The sequence below is a fragment of the Drosophila yakuba genome, chromosome 3L (genome assembly GCF_016746365.2).
Source record: "Drosophila yakuba strain Tai18E2 chromosome 3L, Prin_Dyak_Tai18E2_2.1, whole genome shotgun sequence".
Taxonomy (NCBI): domain Eukaryota; kingdom Metazoa; phylum Arthropoda; class Insecta; order Diptera; family Drosophilidae; genus Drosophila; species Drosophila yakuba.
The window spans coordinates 7,138,392-7,160,319 of NC_052529.2; the positions used below are offsets into that span (position 1 = coordinate 7,138,392).

The 21,928-nt window shown below is 41.7% G+C and overlaps 2 protein-coding genes across 3 annotated transcripts in view; both read left to right on the plus strand.

Annotated features, from left to right (window-relative positions):
* LOC6533211 (bifunctional heparan sulfate N-deacetylase/N-sulfotransferase) overlaps positions 1-21,928 on the plus strand; it is a 56,019-nt gene that overhangs the window by 17,127 nt on the left and 16,964 nt on the right. The window contains exon 3 of the mRNA XM_002093901.4: positions 11,297-12,407. Within this exon, the coding sequence (XP_002093937.2) occupies positions 11,791-12,407 (617 nt within the window). The 5' untranslated portion in view covers positions 11,297-11,790. The remainder of the gene's footprint in view (positions 1-11,296; positions 12,408-21,928) is intronic.
* LOC6533210 (probable tubulin beta chain CG32396) lies at positions 19,424-21,176 on the plus strand. Of its 2 annotated transcripts, none has more exons than XM_039373510.2 (2): positions 19,424-19,638; positions 19,692-21,176. In XM_039373510.2, the coding sequence occupies exons 1-2, from the start codon at positions 19,618-19,620 to the stop codon at positions 21,021-21,023; spliced, it is 1,353 nt and encodes a 450-aa protein (XP_039229444.1). In that variant the 5' UTR covers positions 19,424-19,617; the 3' UTR covers positions 21,024-21,176. The 2 variants fall into 2 exon arrangements, with proteins under 2 accessions (XP_039229444.1, XP_002093936.1); XM_002093900.3 differs by having other exon boundaries at positions 19,425-19,634.

Below are 21,928 nucleotides of genomic sequence, written 5' to 3' on the forward strand. Positions count from 1 at the left end.
TAATTTTGTTCAACCTGAGTGTTGTCAGCTCATTCGACAGCTCGTAAAATACAAAGAAAATAAAAACATTCCTTTTGTATGTTTATTTGATTTTTTTTCATATAAAATCTGCAGCGGCGTGTCATTAATAATTTGCTCAACAGCGGGAGTAAAATGTTTTTTTGTATTTTTAATTTAATCATTTCGCTAATTTGTTGAAATCTCGTTAGCACCCTCGTTATCATTTAACAAAATAAATGCCTAGCAAGCGAGTTTTGTGTCATTCCTGATGAACATTGTAAAATATGGTTTTTCTAGGGAAATCTACATTTGGCCTCTTCCACAGGCTGCTTATCACTTTGAATATGGATTTCCCCGTCTAAAGCTTAAATTCAATAACAAATGGGGTGATTTTTTATTTGTTGGCAGCAACAAAAATGCTCGACGATTTATTTATGACAGAAAATTATTACGAGCCGCGCAGAAACACACCCCCCAATTCCCTCAGCAAAACAGCTATCATAATTTTTGCCCTGTCAAAGTTTGCAACAATTTTTCACGATTTTGATGACAAAAAAGGCAACGAGAAGCGGAGAAAAATGCGTTTCAATATTGCATTCACGGCTGCCCCTTGGGAGAAAAACGAGAATTGTATAGGAAGTAACGCTGTGGGTGGTTTGTATAAAATATTATATATATATGTATATAGTAGTATAATGCAGCTGTTGCCCGCAAGTTTGTTTGTTGCTTTTGCAAATTTTGTATGCTTGCTTAATTATGGGGGCCGATTTCAGGCATTAGATGATATTATTTATTATTACTGTGCTGCATGAAAACTGCACGACCAGAGTAAACTATCAATGTAAATTAATTTTTGCTTTTATATATATTTTTTGTGTGGCATTATAATTGTTGAACTGTAATGAAGCCATCGTTTGTGGGTCGCAAAAATAGACACAAACACACTAAATCAACCATAATTCAGTTTAATTTATTTTCGCTGATAAAACTGTACAAACAAATTTCGTTATGCATATGAGTTAGTTGTTTAGAAAACAATAATGAGAACATAAATTAAGTATTTTAGAAAACTTGGGAGAACAACCAATTATGGCCAAGTTATGGCGAAAACGCCGATTGAAAATATCCGATTACAAACAATTTTTTTCGATTTTTTGATTAAAAATAATCCGTTCTTTTCCGATAGCAGTAAAAATAGTTGTCCAAATGTGGAATGCCATACTTCGTTGAATTCGTAACAAAATTCCCTATCGATCCATGTACATACATTGAAATGCTAATTTTTTGCCATTTTTCGCAAATTTTGATGATGGTAACGAAAATGCGAAAATTTGTCAATTTTTTTTTTTTCGAAAATTAAAAAAGTGGGGATAGACATAGTTAGCTATGTTTATTAGCAGCACAAAACAGTCTTTATTTTAGATGTGCAACCATTTTTGGCCATGTTATGTCGAAAACCCCGATTGAAAATTTCAGATTAAAAAAAATTTTTTTTATTTCTTTCGATTTTTGATAAAAAACATTTCGTTTATTTTCCGATGAACTAATATCTTCATACACTTTCGTAAATTACATTTTCTGTGTTTTCTTTTGGAATACGAGTTTTTCTTAAAGGAAACTCTGCTCATCTCAGGCATAAATGATACCTCTTTTTTTAGCCTTTCTCCGCGCTTCTCAAATATTTAGCCAAGTACTTTTGCATGGCATATTCTTCACCCTACTTTCGAGCAACTACAGCCGATGGCTAAAATAACAAGCGAGTCTTGAAATTGTTTAGAGCCTGAGCGAAAGACTGTGTGACGTTGCGGGGTAGGGAGGGGAAAACTTTTCGCCCAAGAGTGAAAAGCGGGAAAACGTTGCAGTGACGATGACGGTGACGGTTGCCCCACGGGTTCTCTGAGTCATTGCTGCGGTCCCCGTCAAATATGCAGAGTGGTCGTCTAGTGAACAACATCATAATGGCAGAAATCTCTGGGCACATTAACATAATCGGGCAACGGGCCCAGGAATGGTGATGGCTGATGCCTGGATGCCACTGGCAGCTGAACAACATCATTTTCATTTGCACCGAGCATTTTCCCAACGAACTGCTCCCCTTCCGCTTCCCCCCTCAATGCCGCCCCCTTTCGCCTTTGGCGACGGCAACAAAAACAACGGGGCCGGACGACTGGGTTCGCGATTGTTTGGCGTTGGTGGAATAAACAACGCGACGTGTCCAGTGCAGGCGAGCAAAAGAAGGGGGATGGTGGGAATGGAATTGGTATTGGGGCATTGGGGGAGGTAGGTAATGGGGTCCAACGACAGTGTACGACAGTTTGAAACCCGCAAAGTTTTCGCTTACCATGCACTGCTCCCTTTCGCTCTGACCTCTTGGCACCCGCGAAAAATTGTTGGCCTAAAAGCTGCGGCTAAGCCTTTGGCCATCTAAAAGAAAAGAGTAAATACAGATACCTATCTACATTTTTTATTTTAAATGAAATGCATCATATGATTTGTATAGCTGATTATATACTGATTCGCAGCTTGTAAACTTAATTTTAAAGTGGCCCTAATGGGCGTTCGATTTGCTACCAATATTTTCTTGCGGTGCCAAGTTCTATTTCCCTTTCGCCTTTTCTCGTTGTGCACGCGCATAAATCAAAACAATAAAGTTCAAGCGAAACAATGACGACGACGACGATGATTATGATTATGACGATGATGATTCCACGATGACGACAACATCGTTGACGTTTGGACAATGTTGACGTTGCCCCGGTGCCCCATTGTTTTGCGAAACCCACTGCTGCCCCATTCCCCATTCCTCATGCCCCACGCCTCAGTTTCCATGCCACATTCGCTATTCGCCATTCCGCATCTCAGGTCCCTGTCCACTCTATTGATGCGCTGCGACAAATTATGTCATTGAACTGCACTCGCCCTGGTTTTCAGTTGGTTCTCGTGTCAAGCTAGAAATGAAAAATTACACTGCCAAATGACGAAATTCCCAGCGATGATGATGTACGGGTCGTGCCTTTGAATAATATTTATTTGATGCAATTTTTCCAAGCTGTATATTTGCCTAGTCTATTTTTGATTCGACAGCAGGAAAGGCAGTGCAAAAGTAGCACAAACAGTTGAGTTTGTATACCCCGAAGAGTTGTTTATGTTGATGGAGAGATAAATTGCGTTGCCATAAGCAATGGCTTAGGAGTAGATGCAGATGCTGTTCAAATTTATTAGAAAATAATATAGACCAAATTAGGTGGCCTTAGAATTGGCATCAAGTATACGCCACTTGGCCCAAGCAAAATGCATTTAATTGAACTGTGATCCAATTCCACAGTTGACATTAATTCAACAATTATTAATGGCCATTAGGCAAACTGAAGCAACAACTCAGACCCCACAATGCGAGACTATGTCTAATGGATAAAATATTTTTATGACGCTCCGCGCCATAGACGATACATACCCCTCACATAAACTGGGCCATTATTTATTGCCTTTACATGAGGCAGGGCCAAAAAGGCCGTGGCAATAACTCGCTGACGGGGCGAATGGATGGAAAAGTGGAAAAGCGGGGTGGTTCCGAGTGATAAAGCTTTTTGATGGGCCGCCACAAAGGAGAACGGCCATGATTGGGAGGCGGACAGGCGGGACACAGGACCTCCTCGCCAGGACCTCCATCCTCACAGGAACTCTTCACGGCATATCCCCATTGGCCATCGTGTGACGGACACTTTGCGGATGACCCGAGCTTTTGTATATTAATGAACATTTCTCTCCGCCAGACGCCTCGATCCGTTTCGCCTCCAGAGCTCCGAGACCTCCGTAGTCCTCCCCGTCGATTATGCGGCAAACCACTTAACCGTGTCCTGGATACCCCGCTCAATCCAGACTCGTCCTCACTGCGTTGATGTTCATTATGATAATAAGTGTGTTCGCTGGGTGGCGCCGGTCAGCGAGGGGTTAACGTTGCGTGCTTAAATGTCGCCAATTGCGTGTATCTCAGTTCTCAGCCGATATGGGTTTTCTATAAATATGTAACACACATGCATGCACTCGAAGAAAAGAAAGTTATTCATAGCACATTGATATTCATTCAAAGCATATATGTTAATATACGTTCGTCAGGAATCTCCAGCTAGCTTCTAATTTATTACTTCTGTGAAGATTGATTTGGTTATATGGATATATATATAGATTTTCCAGGAGTGCATATATTTATATATTCCATGAGGGCCTGTCAGCCTGCCTGCCTGCAATGCACACGGCTATGGGTTGGGTGTGTGTGTGTGTGTTTGCTGCTCATAATTATGCAGCTGGCTTAATTATAAAACGTTACTTTGCAGTTAACCTGGGGAATTAATTTATACAAGCAACAACAAGGCGGCAACAACAGCGAGGATGAGGACGAGTCCATGAGCCGCATGGCTGTGTGGCACGGGGCATATATCCATTTTCAGGGTACGTTCAATCACAACGCCAGCCGCTGTTTCACCGATTCCCCAGTTTATAGTGTAGGAGGTAGGAGGTGGCGAGTACGGCTTTCCATTATTACATTGAGGCCGGGTTCATTAACTAATTTTAGCGCACACAAATAGCATAATAAATTGATGAGAAAAGTGGTCGAGAGCGGGGCATTGTGTGTGCTACCATAATGGGCAAAATTGGGCTTATATTTGCATGGGTCGCTTTTGGACCAAGGACAATATTGCTGACCAGGGGGTAAATTTAATGCCAATACTAAAGCTTAAAGGCCTGAAAACTATTAGGCCAGCGAATGGCGATGAGCCGGCGATTACCTTAACATTAATGACTTCATTAAAGAGAACCTCATTTACTTTTTCCTTCCCCCCCACAAAATTGATACTGCAATTATCTCGAATGGCTAAACAAAGCCATTAACTGATTAAGATTTACGAACGTCACCGCACTTTATTTCTTCATCCATAGGGGTATATATAGTGTTTTCTGTCAGTGCAATAGGCGCTGGGCGATTAATTGAATTAACTTGGTGCTGTTGACATAGCTCAAGGTCTTTCCCGAGCTATACACCCTACATTCCGGTGGCATTGGAATCACTTCTAATGCTTCATTTGCTTCCATCCGCCGCTTATCGCGTTCCAATTGATTGCACACTCAGTCGTAAATATGTAAATAATTATGAAAATGAATAAATAAACAGGGATAGGCACTGTAAAAATATAAGTCTTAGCTTTGAGATTTGTTCAGATTGTGGCAGAATAATGATTGAAAATCATATTAGAGTCATTTTTAAGTAATAAAATATATATATATTCTGTTTATGCTGTGCTTCTAAAAGGCTACACTTTTTTCTCAGTGCCCAGTGCCACAATATTTATAGATGATAGAAGAATAAGAGAACTCTGAATTGAGCTTGACTTTGTTGACTCAAATCTCCAGCGGCGCACAAATTGGGGCAGCAATTCGTTTTCTTTTAATAGACACCCACGTGGCTGGACTCCGGTTCTCTCTGCTCGCCTATTGCCCCGATTCGGGGAATCGTCGACGATTCATTTCCCTCTTGTGGAACCATTGAGTCACCGGATTATTGTCAAAGTCTGCAAGTGATTCTTGGGCTCTTGGACTGGACCTGAACACTCTGCTCGCCAGAGAAGCCGCAACCGAACCAAACCGAACCGAACTCTTGCTTCCACATGCCAGTTCGACCGCAGACATCCAGACATCCATTCTGTGGCCTGTGAGACACCTCGCCCTCCCGATAAATCCCCCCCAAAATGTTGCAAGTGCAACCAACAATTTGGCTAAGATCTCGGCGTGGGTTTCGTCGGAGCTGAGAGGCGGCCCACGCATTTTGGCTTTTGGTCTGAGCCACACTGAGTGACAGTAAAGCCTCAAATTGCAGACAGCGGCAGCAGTGAGCCTGTTTCCATTGGCTTGTTGGCTGGAAAGGCGTACAAGGGGTACAATTGGTAGTGCAAGTCATAAGCGATGGGGCTGCGTTGGTGTTGGCTTTCCTTGTTGTTTCCCTGTTTTCCCTCGGCTTTTCGTTTCGGTTCTTTGTGCAATGGAACGGGCGTGTAACTGGTTTTGACGTGTTATTGGTGGCGGCTACCATTGTACAACTGCCTCTGCGAAAGTTTCTTTTAAAATTCAGCGAAATTCAGTTCTGACCCAAAAGCCAGTGATTAGGTTATTTGGAAAATAGCGGGGATGATTGCGAAAAAGTTCTGCAAATACCCAATCATGCTTTATAATTTATTCACAATGTTTTTTTTCCACTAAAAGCTATTAGCTTTAAACTACTACTAAATAAATGTACTACAACATTTTAAATTTCTCTGCAAATGATTAATCAATAAAATGAGTAAACTTTAATATATATAGCTGCAATTTAAATACAATCCAACTCAGTTTCTTTTCAAATTAAACTTCTTAAATTTGTGTGAAATTTACTTGTTTCCTAATTTTTATATAAATTGTCACAGCTTTTTAAATAAAGTTGTAAAAGAGCCCTAAGCAATGCCAATTTTAGTACCAAATTTCTATGCAAGATGCAGTTAGCTATTTAAAAGTTCCTTCTAATTAGGTCCACATCGGCAAAGAAAAATATATGTACGATATCACGAGTTATTTCAACGAAATGATGTGGGAATAATTTATATGCAATACACATATCAAGACTGCAGGCAGCGACCAAAATAGAAAATCTCGTTTTCCCCCTGCGATTTTCCACTCAGAACCCTCATTAGTGGAAGACTCGAGCGCAGGGCAGACAGTTTTTCAATTGTGCAAATTGCTCAGCAGAGCCACAGCCTCAAGTGTTGAGCACTTGAAATCCCCCTTGGATTGAGATGCACCCCCTTTGCACAGCGGCTCTGCCTGAAAACTCCCCCGTCCGCTTGGCGAATTGAAATAAAAATCAAAGTGATGTAGAATAAATTCAAACACTTTGGACTGGCATTTTATTGGTGGCTGGGTATTTTTAGACAAAACTAGGTCAGTCAGTCTGACAGGCCACCTGCTTTTGGCCCACTGCCTTCCCCCTTTTGGCCCAAAATCAGCACAGTAAATCTACAACTAAACGAATGGCAAGTGTCTCCTTGAAAAACAGGGCTCTTCTTGCTTTGGTATGTGTAACTTCGATTAATTCGAGTAAATGCTCTCTTAAAACTAAACTTCTTGTTATAAAGTGCATTTTAATGTCTTGCTAATTATCCGATTTGAGATATGCACACATATGTGTGGAAAATAAATGAATGTTTTATGATTTTCTATCCCCACTTGAGAGTTTTCAGTTCGCAAATGGAAATTGTCGGCCTGCAGATGAAGAGCGAAAGAGAAAAGCTCGAGGCCAAAAGTGAAAGAAAAACAAATATAAAAACCATTAGGCAAATGTACATGGATAATTGACAGAAAAAAAAAGGAAAACCAGCAAGCTACACAATTAAGGAGAGAAGTGGGAGGGTAAAATGCTGCGAAGAACAGAAACACTTAGGAGACACTTCGGTGACACTTGACATTCGCCAAGTGAGAACTGTGGGAATAAAGGAAATTATGTTACGAACAAAGGAGCAAATTAATCTGAGAACTGTGGGAAAATCCAGGAAAATCCACTACTACTTTATTAAATTTAAGCTAAAGCAGAACTGCAGCAGAGATAAATTGTGATTTTTATGCGTAAATAAGAGGTTTCTCGAGTGCACTTTTTTTATTATGAAATTGAAAGCAAATATTACAGTAAGCCAAGGGAAAATTGGTTGCCCACCTATAAAAATCAATATATTTCCTTTAAAATAACATTTAATTGCTTTTGCAAACCGAGTGAGGAGTACAATAATCGATTATTTGCATCCAATGCACACTTTTCCTTGGTATTTGCAATTAAATATATGTCTGGAAGTAAATGGAATTTTCATTTAAATTTGTGTACTAAATTAGAAAGTCACTATATAAGCTTCAAATCACTCCCAGTCAGGCTATTAATCTGTTAGCTTAAACAAAAACCAGAAATCTAAGAACAAACCTCAAATATACAGAATGTGTCAATTTAATTGTCTTGCCTAACTGATTTATAGCAACATTAATAATGAAGAGACTCACACAGAACATTGAAAGAACATTAGACGATGGAAATTCCAATGCAAAGGCACACACACATAACAGATCGAAAGGCGCTAAAGTGTGAAAAACTCATTAAGTTACAAATTTGTTTATAGGTATATACACAAAACATTCCCATTTATTTTTCGGCTAGTTGTGGGGGAGTTGTAAACTCTATGCCCACGCATCTGGCGTGGAAAAAACGGGGAGAAATCTATATGGGAAAGGCAATCAGGCATGGCGTCGTGTAATGGAAACGCTAAAGTCACATTCATCAGTCAAAATAATAACCAGACAGCAACAGAAACCGGAGTATAAGTATTCAGACTTGAGGTCTTGTCTTGTCAGTTTGGTTAAAGCCAAAGTCATTTGTCCAGACTTCTTTTTTCCATCGCATGTCTGTTTGTTTTGCTTTTTTTTTACACACTTATTGTAGCCTGCATTCAATTTACTAAAGACAATTGATTTGTTTTTTTTTTGTTTTTGTGTTATTACCGAGCAGAAATTGAAAACGATTATCAATATGTTGGGCATTGACAGGCGGTTTTAACGGGGGAGGGGGTTGCCAGCCATGAATGCGCGAAAAACTAACAAGAGCTGGGGAAAATATAGAAAATACCACAGAAGTTGGGTGTGGGGGTGGGGAAAACAAAGCCACAACAAACATTCGCCATTCGCTGACTGATAAATGGCCAGCACAAAAGGCAGCCAAAAGGGCCAACTACAACGGGTAGGAGGTTTTTCCGGGGGGTGGTGGCATCTCGGGGGTGCCCTTCATTGTGCTACCGAATGTTGATGCTACCGCTGCTTGCCACACGCCTCACTGCAATTTGGGGAAAAAATGTGCTGAGGGAGCCTCGCATCGCCGCTCCACCTCGAGGAGTGTAAACAAAATGTATCGTTAAATAAATAGTTTTTAAAACCGTTCCTCGAGCGGGAAAAAGAGATCCCATGGAAAAGGTGTGAAAACTTAAAATCGTTTTCTCCCCTTCGCATAATGAATTCAAAGTAAACATAAAACACTTTCAAGAACTCACACTGCTAATTCGGATAAACTGTGTGAAACATGTGCGATTATCTGGATATTAGGAAGTGACAGCAGCTCCGTAATGGAAAGAAATACTCAAAATCAGTTTGAATTATTGAATTACTTAACAGCAGAGAGAAAAATATATATGAAATATTTATGTATATTTAATTTATTAAATAAAACTTGGACCTAGTTTCGTTGGTTTATTTCTTTGTGTTTTGTTTGGCTCATCTTTTGGGTAGATTCTGGAATCTGTATGACGAGCAAATCACCAGCTAACAAATAACAATTGAATGTAAAACTTTAGAAAAAACCCCAGAAAGGAAAACCCAAGTGAAAGACACAGATAGACTCGGGGGCAGGACAACTTTTGGTTTGTTTCGCTTGGTTTCCCGGGCAATTGAAGAGGAAATTAAACAAGTTTGCCTAACGAAGAACGCGCAGAAAGTTTTTGTGCCAGAGCGCCTTAAAGTATGCGGCATCATCAGAAGAAGAAAAGCAGTAGGAAAAACCCCGAGCAAAAGCTTTCCCGACAACAGCCCCAACTTTTTCTTTTAGCTTCTGCTTGAGTTTTGCTGCTACTACTGCTGCTGCTGCAATGAAATGCGGGGTCACGGGGGCGTGGGCGCAGGATGGGGGCGTGGCAGCATTGTCACTGCTGCTGCTGCAGCTCCTAAACTTTTTGAATCAATTTAAGTTTTGACATTTTAATGATAAATTTGTAACATGCGGAGGAAAACAAGGGCAAAAGAATGCTGCCTGGCTGTTGGAACCCTCGCTTTCCTCTGTAATTCCTTTTGCGACTCCCTTTTGCAAGACTCCAGTCTATAAATTGCTTTAAGTGTTTGCCGAGATAGAGGGCAAGCGGTTTGCTTATGAAGTGAAATGAAGTTCGAAGTTGAGCGTAGAAATTGAAAAGTATTTTCAAGTGAAAGGGTTTGACTTTCGCTGCTGCAACTTCTGCACAAGATGAATTTGTTTGAATTTTTGGTGGAGTTAAAGTGTTCCAATTGCAATATCTCTGCATAATATAGAATAAAGTATATTTAATAGATTTTTATATACTTTTTTCAATACCTTAAATCATTAAAGCTACAACTTGAATTGCCTAGTTAACCACCCTCGAAAACACACATAAATAGGAATTTATCTATTGAGTTATCGGGGAACACATGTTCGAGTATGTTTATCGAGGACACAACATCATGACAAACATTGTTGGCCATCTAAAACTCATTATTGACTCATTTCGCTGGGCCATAAAGCGCCCCGAAGTATGTTGTCTTTATTTTTCGTTGACAGCCGGCAGCCATTTCCAATTAAACTGAACACTGCACCCCACCAAATATGTAAGTTGGGAATTGCTTTATATATATAGCTATATATGTATGTATGTACGTGTGGGGCCATTAAGACCTTTGTAAACTGCGGCAGGCATATGCACTTAATGGCTAAGCACACACTCACAAGGACAAATTCAGGGTGTAGACTTCGAGATATATTCGTATCTATGTACGGAATTGCGGTTTCGGCAATTTGTCGCTTTATTTGCGGCTTCCTTAGCATTTTGTTTACATTCCATTTGAGGAGACCGCGCCAACAAATTGACAAGTTTCGTTGGCAAACAAGTGAGGAGCCCACATTTTTGTGTAACCTTACACCGAAAAATAGGGGAACTAAATATATACAGTGCTTGGCGCCAAGGCAGTGCCACCGAAATGCCAACATCAATTAGTTGTGATAACGATTATCCATAAAATGTGACACATATAATTGAAAAGGGCCGACAGCCAAGGGTGCCGCAATCAAATTAAGCTAGCAAATAAACGGCAGGTAAACTTATACAATTTATGACAAACTATTAAATACCTGAAGCGCATCTTTTAATAATTGCAAAACGCTGGTGTGAACTGCAAATTGCCATTTTAATGTATTTATTTTACGGCTGATTTTAAAATCAATATTCATAAAGAGCTCAAGACTGTTTACAATGTATTTATCAGTATCATATTTTAATTATACATCTTGTTTACTATAATCTCTAGAAAGCTAACTACTTTTTGACCTGATTAGATTAAGAAGCTCATGTGTAAACAGAGATATACGATTTTCTTAGCTGATAGCAACAAAAAACTCACTGTTTTCTTCGATGACAACTATTTATTTATTACGTTTTCTATTTTGTGTGCTTTGCAGATAAGAGGACGACCCACTGGGAGTGCAGTCAATGTCTGATTGCGAGTGGACAGTCTGCTGGAACTGGGTCTCTTCCGTCTTTATATGACTGATAATGGCCGTCTGCCCTGTCCGAAAGCACAATTGCAACAACAGTGGGCCGCCACCACAATGGCCAAGCAACATGAGTATTTGAAAATTTGGAAACATATCAAGTGGCGAAATGAAAAGTAAACAAAGCGAACTGAATATTATAAAAACAAGAAATTTATGCGATAGAACATATAGCATACACGTATTTATATAGTAAACTTGATCAGCCAACTGGAGAATAAACCACATTCAATATTCATGCAACGGAATCGAAGTGCCATAGTGAATCGCGAGTGTTTGCCATTCGTTCGCTCTGTTTAGTCAATATAGGTATCCTACCACACATATCGCCAATTATACAGATATAATACAATATATATATAGAGAGAGAGAGAGTACCACCGAGGCGGAGCAACGACAATATGACAATATCGGGCGGCAATCAACATAATAACAATGCAAATCGCAAATATGAAAAACTCATTAAGCAGCCGCAGTTGCAATTTGGCAGCTCCGTGACCGGCACCCAAACGGATCTGCATTCCAGCCGAGATGCGGACGCGGATGCGAATGCTGTCGGCCAGGACTTTAGCAATTTCAATAAGCATTTCGGCAATGGTCATGCCACCACGGATCGCACAATGCTGCTGCCTTTGGAGGACGATGTCACCAACGCCGTCGGCATTGTCACGTACAAGGGTAAATCGAATGGAAATGGAAATGGGAATGGAAGTGGGAGCAACGGGAACATCGGGAGTATCAGTCTGGATTTCAACGGCAGTCCTACCTCATCAACGTCAATTGGCATCGCCGGCGGTAGCAGTAGCAACTCCCACCTGGCCACTGGAGGCAGTGGAATCAATGGAATCGCTGGAATCGCCGGCTCCGAGGCAGGCGGTTGGATGTGCCATTGTTGTAATTTAATTGCACGTCGCTGCTTTGGCATCAACGTTCGACGTTGTGTCCTGGCGCTCCTGGCCATTACGATGGTTAGCATTTTCTACTACACGCATTATGTCGATACGGGCGTGTTTAATGGGTGAGTACGAGTACCGGATGGAATCAAATGAATCAAAGAGTGACCCTTTGACCGGGATGCAATGCGATTAAAATTGTGGCTTGATTGTGTTTTGTGTGGGGACATTACGGCAGATTTGATTGGTTTGTTTGAGGTTTGAATTACCATTCCCCAATGTGTATCATACCAAATTTTAGATTTGAAAGGATATTGCAACGATAATGAACCATTGTAATGATATGAACGAACGATTAGTTTTGAAACGATACTGTAACTATAATGAACCACTTGTCTAGATTTAGTTGTCAAGGCATGAGCATGCGAGTTAGCTGTTATTGGTTATTGGCTTGGTTCAAAACTGGTTTTTGGCAATCTCGTCCTTCAACCCCATTTTTTTCGGGTGCCATTTCGCGTATTCTTTTTGTGTTCAAGTGGCGTCCATGGCGGAAATGCACTTCATGTCTGCTCGGTTTTGCTCACTTTTTGTGGGCCATGAATGTGTGGAGAAGCGTTTTGTTGCGCGTCTTGTTTGATTGGATTTTTTTTGTTCATTTTCAAGTGGTTTACGAGGGAGCCGGGCAGGCGAATTGTTTTCAATATGCTGCAAATTAAATTAAAACAGGTGTGTGGCTGGCCGAAGTTGAAAAAAAAAAATACAAAATCACACAAAAGGGTGTGTGTAAATTGAAAATATATGTGGAGGAAAGCAACCCTTTTTTCCGAGTAAACGAAAAGTCATGTTTTTCGTGGCGGAGATTTAAAGGGAATTTTTTATTTCGAATTTCGGTTAGCTGACGCCAAAAAACAAGCACTAAAATTTTAATGCTACCTATGCGCTTCTCCAACTTTTAAGTCCCATTCAATTTTTATAGCACCCCAAAGTTTCACCTGACCGCCTCAACAACCTTTCGCAAATCATCAAGCGATTTTTCTATGGTTTTTTTTTTTGTATTCGTGCTCCGGCCCAGCGACAAATAAAAGAATGGAAACTTTCATTTCAGCCATTGCCATCGACAAGTTCCACTTTTGCTTGAGTTCAGTTCAACACCTTTTTCGTTGGCTTCACGCTCAAAGAAAACCCAGCAGCAGTGGCACCAGCACCTGGGGTTTCTTTTTCGGCTTCCCGTCTACTCCATGACATACTCGAGAATAAAACTCATTTGGTGCAAGCTTTTCGCATAGGTTGAACTCCAAAGTGGTACTCCAAATGCGGAAAAGTGGGTAGAAAAGCAGGAAAAGTGGGTGGAAAAGCGGGAAGAGTGGGTGGAAAAGCGGTAGAAAATATTACTCATAATTGTGCTGCGCGTAACTAAAGAAGCTTTCCGCTGGCTGTTCGCACTAGTTGGCAGTGTGTTCTTTTTGCCGATTATTGTGCGAGTTCAGAATTTTCGCCATTTCCGAAACGCTGCAATCGCGCGCGGGTGTATATTAAATTTTTCTCATGAAATTTTTAGCTGACTGCCGGGTAGCTGGTAGTTATTTTGCTCACCTGCCTGCTGCCTGCTGCCTGCTGCCTGTTAGCTACTTTTGCGCGCAATTATGGTTTACAAACAGTTCTACCGAAACCCCATTCCATTTAGCCTGCAGTAGTTGCACAAACAACCAGCGAAGTTTTTGATTACTTTCATCAAGCGTTGCCAGTAAGATTGCTGCAGGACCTCGACTGTAGGTTGCGTGGGTTGGGTTTTGGTCCTTGTTTTTCAGTTTCAGTTTCTGTTTCCTTTTTTTTTCCCCCAAAACTTCCCCACCCATCCAGCACGCCAGCTTAACTAGCGAAAACAACAACTGAAAAGAGTCCTGCCCCACAACGTGGCACTACGCAAAGTGTTATTTACATTTCCCAAATGCTAGTTGATTATTAAATATTTACCCTGGTCGGGCACTTGAAATTTAATTTACGCTCCAAGACTGTGGCAAAGTTCATTAGTTGGCTAAGTGGGTTACCATCAATCAGGACCAAAAAGGTCCTGCCTTATATTGAATAACCCAAGTCCGAGTAATTGTCCACACGATATGCGTGCGTGTGCGCACGTGTGTCCCTGTGTGTGTGTGTGTGTGTGTGTGTGTGTGTGTCTGTATGCTTGTGTGCGTATGATAAATTTTAATGAATTCAGTCGGCCCAACTACATGATTGTTGCATGCATGTGGCCAAAGTGATGGTGTGTGCATGTGTTGCTGAGTAGATACACTTGAAGAAATGCCGGACATAACTTAAAATAAAGATTCTTAGTTTTTCTCATTTAATTTACAGTGAAAACTCTTGTTTGATTTTTTTTTGAGGTGCAAGCGGTACTACTTAAGGCCCTTCGACTGTTACGTGCAAAATACGGAAACAAGTGACGTGCCAAGTTTAAAGCCAGCCCCTCTCCCTGATCGTGTTAGAGTGTGTGTTGGTGTGTGTGTGTGTGTGAGTGTGTGCGAGTACGTAGAAGGGACGCTTGTGGGCGTGTCCTGCATCCTGGCTTTGACTCCTCCGCTGCTGAGGTTGCCCCTGTGGCCATAGACGCCAGTCGGAGTCTGATGTGCGTGTTTGTTTATGCTGTCTGTCATTATTTGCACTCGCACACCCACACAAAGCCACTACTAGGATCACCCACACAAATATCTATATACCTACACATATACACGCACATGCAGATGCAGACAAACAGACACACTGGCATACATATGCATAAATGCATTTGTTTTTGCCGTTGCTGTCTGCCTTTGTAGGTGCAAAACGCATTTTGACAAAATGCAAACGTACGTGATTTGCATGAAACTGAGTGACTGGCAGAGGGGGCGCCAAAAAGCTGGGGGCTACATGGTGTTGGTGGTATGCTAAAGGTGTTGGTGTTGGGGGAATGGACAGATGGAAACACCATCCTGACAGGCTGGCAATAATTGATTTGTAATGCAAAACCCTGACAAAACATGCTGCAAAAATAAACTAATTTACATGCATTTTTCAAATTGTGTTATTCCTAATTCCGCATTCGAATGAAAGACCAGTTGTAAATTAAGTTATGTGAAATGGGATTACAAAACTTTTAAATACTAAATATTGCACGGTTGCTATGTAAACAAATTCAATTTACATTGTTTGGATCTCTGCATTTTGCATGGAAAAGAGTTTTAATTTATTTGGTTGTAATGGTGGAATCTGTTTTTTGGAATTTTACATTAACTCAACTGAAGAGTATTGTTAATAACAACATCTGCAGATTTTAAATATACATATCAACATGTTCAACAATTCCTTAATTTAGTGCGCTTAATTAGGAATTAAAGTTGGCAATGTTCTGCGATTCACTTGGCCAATTTCGCTGACAAATGCATTTGTTTAGCTGCCATCCTGCGAATACGCATCCGACTATCTGGTCGCCTGTCACGTGCAATCACAACGGCTGTCGCCAAATAAACACGTATATATAAACACAGTGCTCCACATAAACATACATACTTGTATATATGTACTACGATCGTATGTGTTTGGCTAGGAACATTATTTGGTTTGCGTGTTAAGTGCGATAAATGCAATTTGATGTTAGATGTTGACTTTTTTTTTGTGTTTTCCGCAGGACGCTGAAAACTAAAACTGGTATAAATGCACTGAACTAGCGCCGAAATGCCCTCGATAATCAACACATAAATTACTGCTGTCGGTCGAGTAATTTGAGCGTAAATTGCGAGTGTTTTTGTTTGCGTTGTACATGACGTATACGTGATGTGATTCACATTTGCGTGCATTAATTGACTAAATATTTTAATTGAAAATGCGATTATAAACGACAAATGGCCGCCGGTCAGTGCGCGCATAGTACGTACATTCATCGATTGGCTGCAGGTTGTTAAAATACGATTACATATGCGTATTTGCACAAATCCAAGCGGCAAATAAAAAAAAAAAACGACAGCGAGAGAATCGCATTCAAGGATTCCGGTACATCCAACTGGGAAAGAATTGTCTGTTTGTCCGTTTTGTCCGTTTGTCCGTTTGTCGAGTGCTGCGAAATGCAATAAATAATTACGTTTATTTGCTTTAAATGCAATTACAAACAAACAAGCAAACATACAAAAAGGACAGAAGCTGGGCGACGCCTCTTGCATATTCCGCGCCGTCTGGCAATTTCCCGACTTTTCCCCGTTCACAGTTCATTTGGCCAGGGCGAGTCGAGTGTCCAGCGAAGATTCCCAACGGGAAGTCCTTTCTCACCACTCCGTGTTCTCGTCCTGCCCTGACATTTTCCCACTCATTTCCCGGCTGCAATTCAATTGAACTTGCAATTGCTTGATTTATTTAATTAACTTTTTTCTCACATTTCCCCTGGCAACCCGACCAAACGACCAACCGACCGCAATCGTTGAGGAGTCGTTGTCGATGTCGAGGCTGTATTTCAAGTGTTTTCATCGCTCCCCATTTCCATTCTGTAGACTTTTATCCTCATTGTTCTTAAGTGGCCGCCTGCCGGAGAAATTCTTAATGCTTAAGTTCGAAAATATGCGAACCGAACAAAGGGAAAATACTTGACGCTGAGTGGCGGTACAATATTATTCAATTTGCCATTATAGCTTCATCCCAAAGTAAACCATTTTGCCCGAGGACATTTCCGGCCATGTGAGTGTTCGTTTGCATTATGAAACCAATATGAATAGTATTATAGTATTAAAGCATGTTAAACCACTTAAATTGGCCGTCGGCAAAATAATTAGAACACGTATAGAGCGTAGCTCGGAATATATTTACATAGTTACTACCAGCTCGAAATCTACTACTTTAATTTTGAACTTACTTACTTTAAAACTCACTATTAATGTCCCCTTAAAATCCACTGAAGGGTGCAACCTTTACACGTCGTATCCAGTATATAAAGTAGATAAAATTCATTGCAGCGTATCCTGGCATATCCTTCGGGTGCTCAGGCCACAATGACAGTGCAATAATGTTGGATCTGCTATGGCATTCTTAACCCAAAGTAAACGTTTTCGCTGCACTCCAGTTTAATTTACTTTATTCTGACATTGACAGGCTTCGACCACAAATCGCCGGCGATATTTCTGGCCAAAAGCTGCGCTTAGTTTACTCAAGCCGCTCATTTCGCTGGCTCGCTTCTCTTTGCTTTTACCATTTCTGTTTAAGTGGCCGCTTTGTCTTCGTTTCGCCCAAGTTTCGCTTGCTTTTTGCATTTGCCCAGCACTCTGCCCATTTTGTTTGCCTTATTCATTTTCCTTCTTTTTTTCTTTTTTTTTGCGGGGAGAGGGAACTAAATATTTTTAACGTTCCCTTTTTGTCCTCAGATATCCCTTTTATATTGCATATACACATATCCTTGTGCTAGATTCGCATTTTATTATGCATTTGCTGCGGCGGCTGAAGCTGCCCCGTTTCTTTTTTTTTTTTTTTTGGGTTTTCTTTCGGTGAAAATCTGCATTACGTATGCGCCCTGTTGGCCGCGCTTCTCGCTACTGCGGCTGCTGCATTTGCTACTTTGCGAATTTATTACAAATTTTTACATACGATTTATTGTCTGAGCTGCGGTGCCTGCCCAGCAGCAGCAGTAGCAGTTTGAAGTCGGTCATAATATTCTGGGCCATTGTGCCGAGGGAAAGCTTTAAAGTCCCACGAATTACGTATACGTACATGCTGGAAAATTCCCTACATACACATATAAATATATATATATGCTATGTGTACGCTCACGGATTCAATAAAACCGTCCCGCGTCATGCCTTTCAACTTGACTAATAAGCCTTGGCCACGCTTATGGCCGTAAGCCTTTTCCTCCGCTGTGTTTTTCCACCACTTTTCCTCATTCCACCTCTTTTCGTTTTCCAGCTTCGTTGACAGTGCAACATTTGCAAGAGAGCAGCTAGCTGCTTGCCAAGTTTGTTGCACGCCCGCATAAATAACACGTCGCAAATGCATAAACTGACTTTTTGTTGCCTAATTTATGCAGCACAAAAGACGAAGCTTCGCTCCTGCGACCTCGCCCACCGCCTTACGCCCACTACCCGCCCACTCCATGCCCCTCCCACCAACGCCCCCTTCGCCAACGGAAACGGAAATTTTGTGCTGTGCACAAATAAATCAGCGAACTGAGAGGCAAGGCCAAAACAGTACAGAACAGGTTGCACGAAAATGCAAACGAGAAGGCTGAGCAAGCAGCAAAAATTGCTTCATCCTGCCGCAGGACTCGGGCATCGGGAGTCACAAAACTTTCGCCCACCGCTGATCAACTATGAAAATGTCCTGTAAAGGTGGCAAAAACTGGGAAATAGTTACTTTGTTGCTTTCACTGGGGAAAAGGGATGAATAAATGTGGTTGTGATAGATAAATCCATGATCAACTGTGATCAACTATGATTTAAATTCAACGAACAAGAGAAAATGCTATAGTCAAGTTTCACGACTATTAGATACCTATTACTCAAGTAGTTTATTGAAAAAGTTTTCGTACAAGTTTCAGTCAGGTCATCGAGTATTTATTGCTTATTAGCACAACAGAAATGGAAAGGAAAATTAGTTGCAAGGCTTCATTTGGGTGTAAATTAAATTCAATGGATTCTTTGGCAAGTCAAATGAAGATATATTTGTATATATTATATGTTAGCGAGTGCAGTAATAATTTCGCATGAATTACGCTGATTTAATTAAGAAAGTATTACCCTCGTTCGACCAAATCAAAATTAATTGCCTTTGGGTGCAACAGTAATGTGAATGTAAAAGTTGAAATTGGAGGCATTACCAAAGTTTTTCGCCAGCACACGTACAAAGTAGAGTTAAATTACATTTTATTTTCCGTTCTGAATGCCACGTTTTAGGTGTTCCAACGAAAATATTTCCTTTACTCACACAAATTTCTCATAAATTACCGTGCACTTGGAAACTGAAGCGAAACTTGTACTGTACAAGTTTTTGGAGCATACTAATGAAAAGAAAAGTCCTCGATTGTTTTGATAAGTGCCAGGATAATAATAATTTCTGCAATCTAATTTAAATTTTTAAAGTTGGAAAATAGTCTGCAGTCGATGGTATAGACATGTAAAATGTTTATAACTAGGTTGTTGTCGAAATTTCGTGATCAGGGTGGCCGGGAGAAGTCGAGCCCAATGAAAACCTATGAGCTAAGCGCATGAGCGAGAGAAGCGGAGGACAGGATGAGGAGGTAGCCCCCAAGCTTAGTGGTTGTAAGGAGCGGAGTTTGGGTCGACATGAGGGAGATAGTCACACTGCAGATCGGCGGCGCTGGAAATGCCATCGGAGATTCTGTGGGTAAAACGAGGTGATATCACCAAGATGTGTTTCAAGTGTTGAAATTTTTCCAGTTCTGGCATGTGATTTCCCACGAGCATGGTGTGGATTATGCTTCTGGCCGCTTTGGCGGCACCAGTCCACTTCAGCTGGAGCGGATCAATGTGTTCTTTAACGCAACGGCCAGCAAGCGATTCTATGCCCGCACCATCTTAATTGATACGGAAGCCAGCACCGTTCAGCGTCTCCACGCCAGCAGTCAGCTGTACAGGCCGGAGAACTTTGTGGCTGGATCGGAGAGTGCTGGGAACAACTTTGCACGTGGCTATCACACGGATGGGGCCGCCATTCTGGAGCAGGTGCTGGAAAATACGCGTCGGGAGGTGGAATCGGTGGATTCGTTGCAGGGCTTTCAATTGCTCCACTCCATCGGAGGCGGAACTGGCTCCGGCTTGACCTCCCTGATAATGGAGGCCCTGGTGGAGCAGTATCCGGATAATTTGCTCTGCAACTATGTGACCATACCGTCGCCAAATATGTCGCAAGTGGTGGTGGAACCCTATAATGCCCTACTCAGTGCACCCGCCCTGGTGAACAATTCGCATTTGACATTCTGTCTTGATAATGAGGCACTGTTTCAGATTTGCAATAGAAACCTGAAGCTAAAGATGTCTGGCTACGAGCACATCAACCACGTAGTAGCACTGACCATGTCGGGCATAACCACATGTTTGCGGTTTCCTGGCCAGTTGAATGCCGGATTGCGCAAGATCTATGTGAATATGGTGCCATTTCCGAGGCTACACTTCCTCATACCGGGATTCGCACCATTGGTCACCTGCAAGCAGCAGCAGTTCAGCAAGGGCACCGTTTCGGAGCTGGTGCAGCAGATCTTCTCCAGCAATAATCTGCTCTGTGCCATCGATCTGCGAAAGGGCAAACTGCTGACCGCAGCTGGAATTTTTCGCGGACGAATGTCACCGCGCGAGGTGGATCAACTGATGACTGGGGTTAGGAATAAGAATATCAACAATTTCGTGGACTGGATACCGAACAATATCAAGACGGCCATTTGCGATATACCACCGAGGGGCCTTAAGATGTCGGCCACATTCATTGGGAACACAACGGCCATACAGTCGCTGTTCCAGCGTTTACTGGACGCTTCCGTGGCCATGTTGCGGCGCAAGGCCCATCTGCACTGGTACACGGGAGAGGGCATGGAGGAGCAGGAGTTCCAGGATGCCCAGCAGGAGTTGCAGGCCATCATCGATGATTACCGCAGCAGTGCCGAGGGCGAGGATTCCGGTGGTGGCGGTGGAGGAGGCGGTGGTAGAAGTGGCAGCGCCGAAAGCGGTGATGAGGAACCCACCGCTGCAAACCGTTGTACATATTGTGCCGAGTAGCCCATCGATATCCTTTCCACATTTAGTTTAGAAAACCTTCCGTGAGGAGAGAGTTAAATATCAGGGTTCGCCAAATTCAAAAGTGTCCCTTTGTACTTACGCGTCCTGGAATCAGGACACATTTGCAGTGGAAATATATATATATTTTAGGGATATGTTTCATATTTTTTGGGAAAGTTATTAATTTGGCTACCGACTGCTTTCGCATTACATTTCCCAGTACTTTGCCGCCTGTTTATCGTGCTTTCGGGGCAACAAAACTAAAAAGAAGAAAAAGAAAAAAAGGGAAAAGGAAAAGTATCCCTGCTGATATTTTTGGTGTACCTACCTGTTTTATAGCTGCACGTGTGTGTGTTTGGCCTGCCGTGCATATATGTGTTCGTTTGCTATCTAAATATTTTGTTTTGGCAGTGCAAAAGTTTTGCCAGCCTGCCAGGACCTGGGATCCTGGGCGTTCCACAACCACACGGCCGAGCACATTTTTGTAATGCAAAAAGTATTTACAATTTGCAAGGCAGCCAGTTGGGGTCCTGCATGCATGTCCTGCGAACGGTAGCCTTTCAGATTGCGGGGCTTGGCCTAATAGGTTTTTGTTAATTTTGGGGATTTCACTTGAAAGGCGCTCAGCAAAAGGGATTTTACACATGTTGCCGCTTTTACCTAAGCGCTTTCACTGTTGCATGTTTTCGTTATTATTATTTTCTTCCTGTTGCAATGGACTGCCCGAAGACTGCCTTGCAAAAGGTTAGACGGAAGCAACAAGGATATGTGGAAATTGCATAAGCTTTATAATAAAACGCTCCACTCGACGTCAAGGATATAACACAGAGCAGAGTGGGCGGGGTAACACCAAAAGGTAGGATAACATCTAAATGGAAAAGTTGCCCAGGTCAAAGGTGATTCTC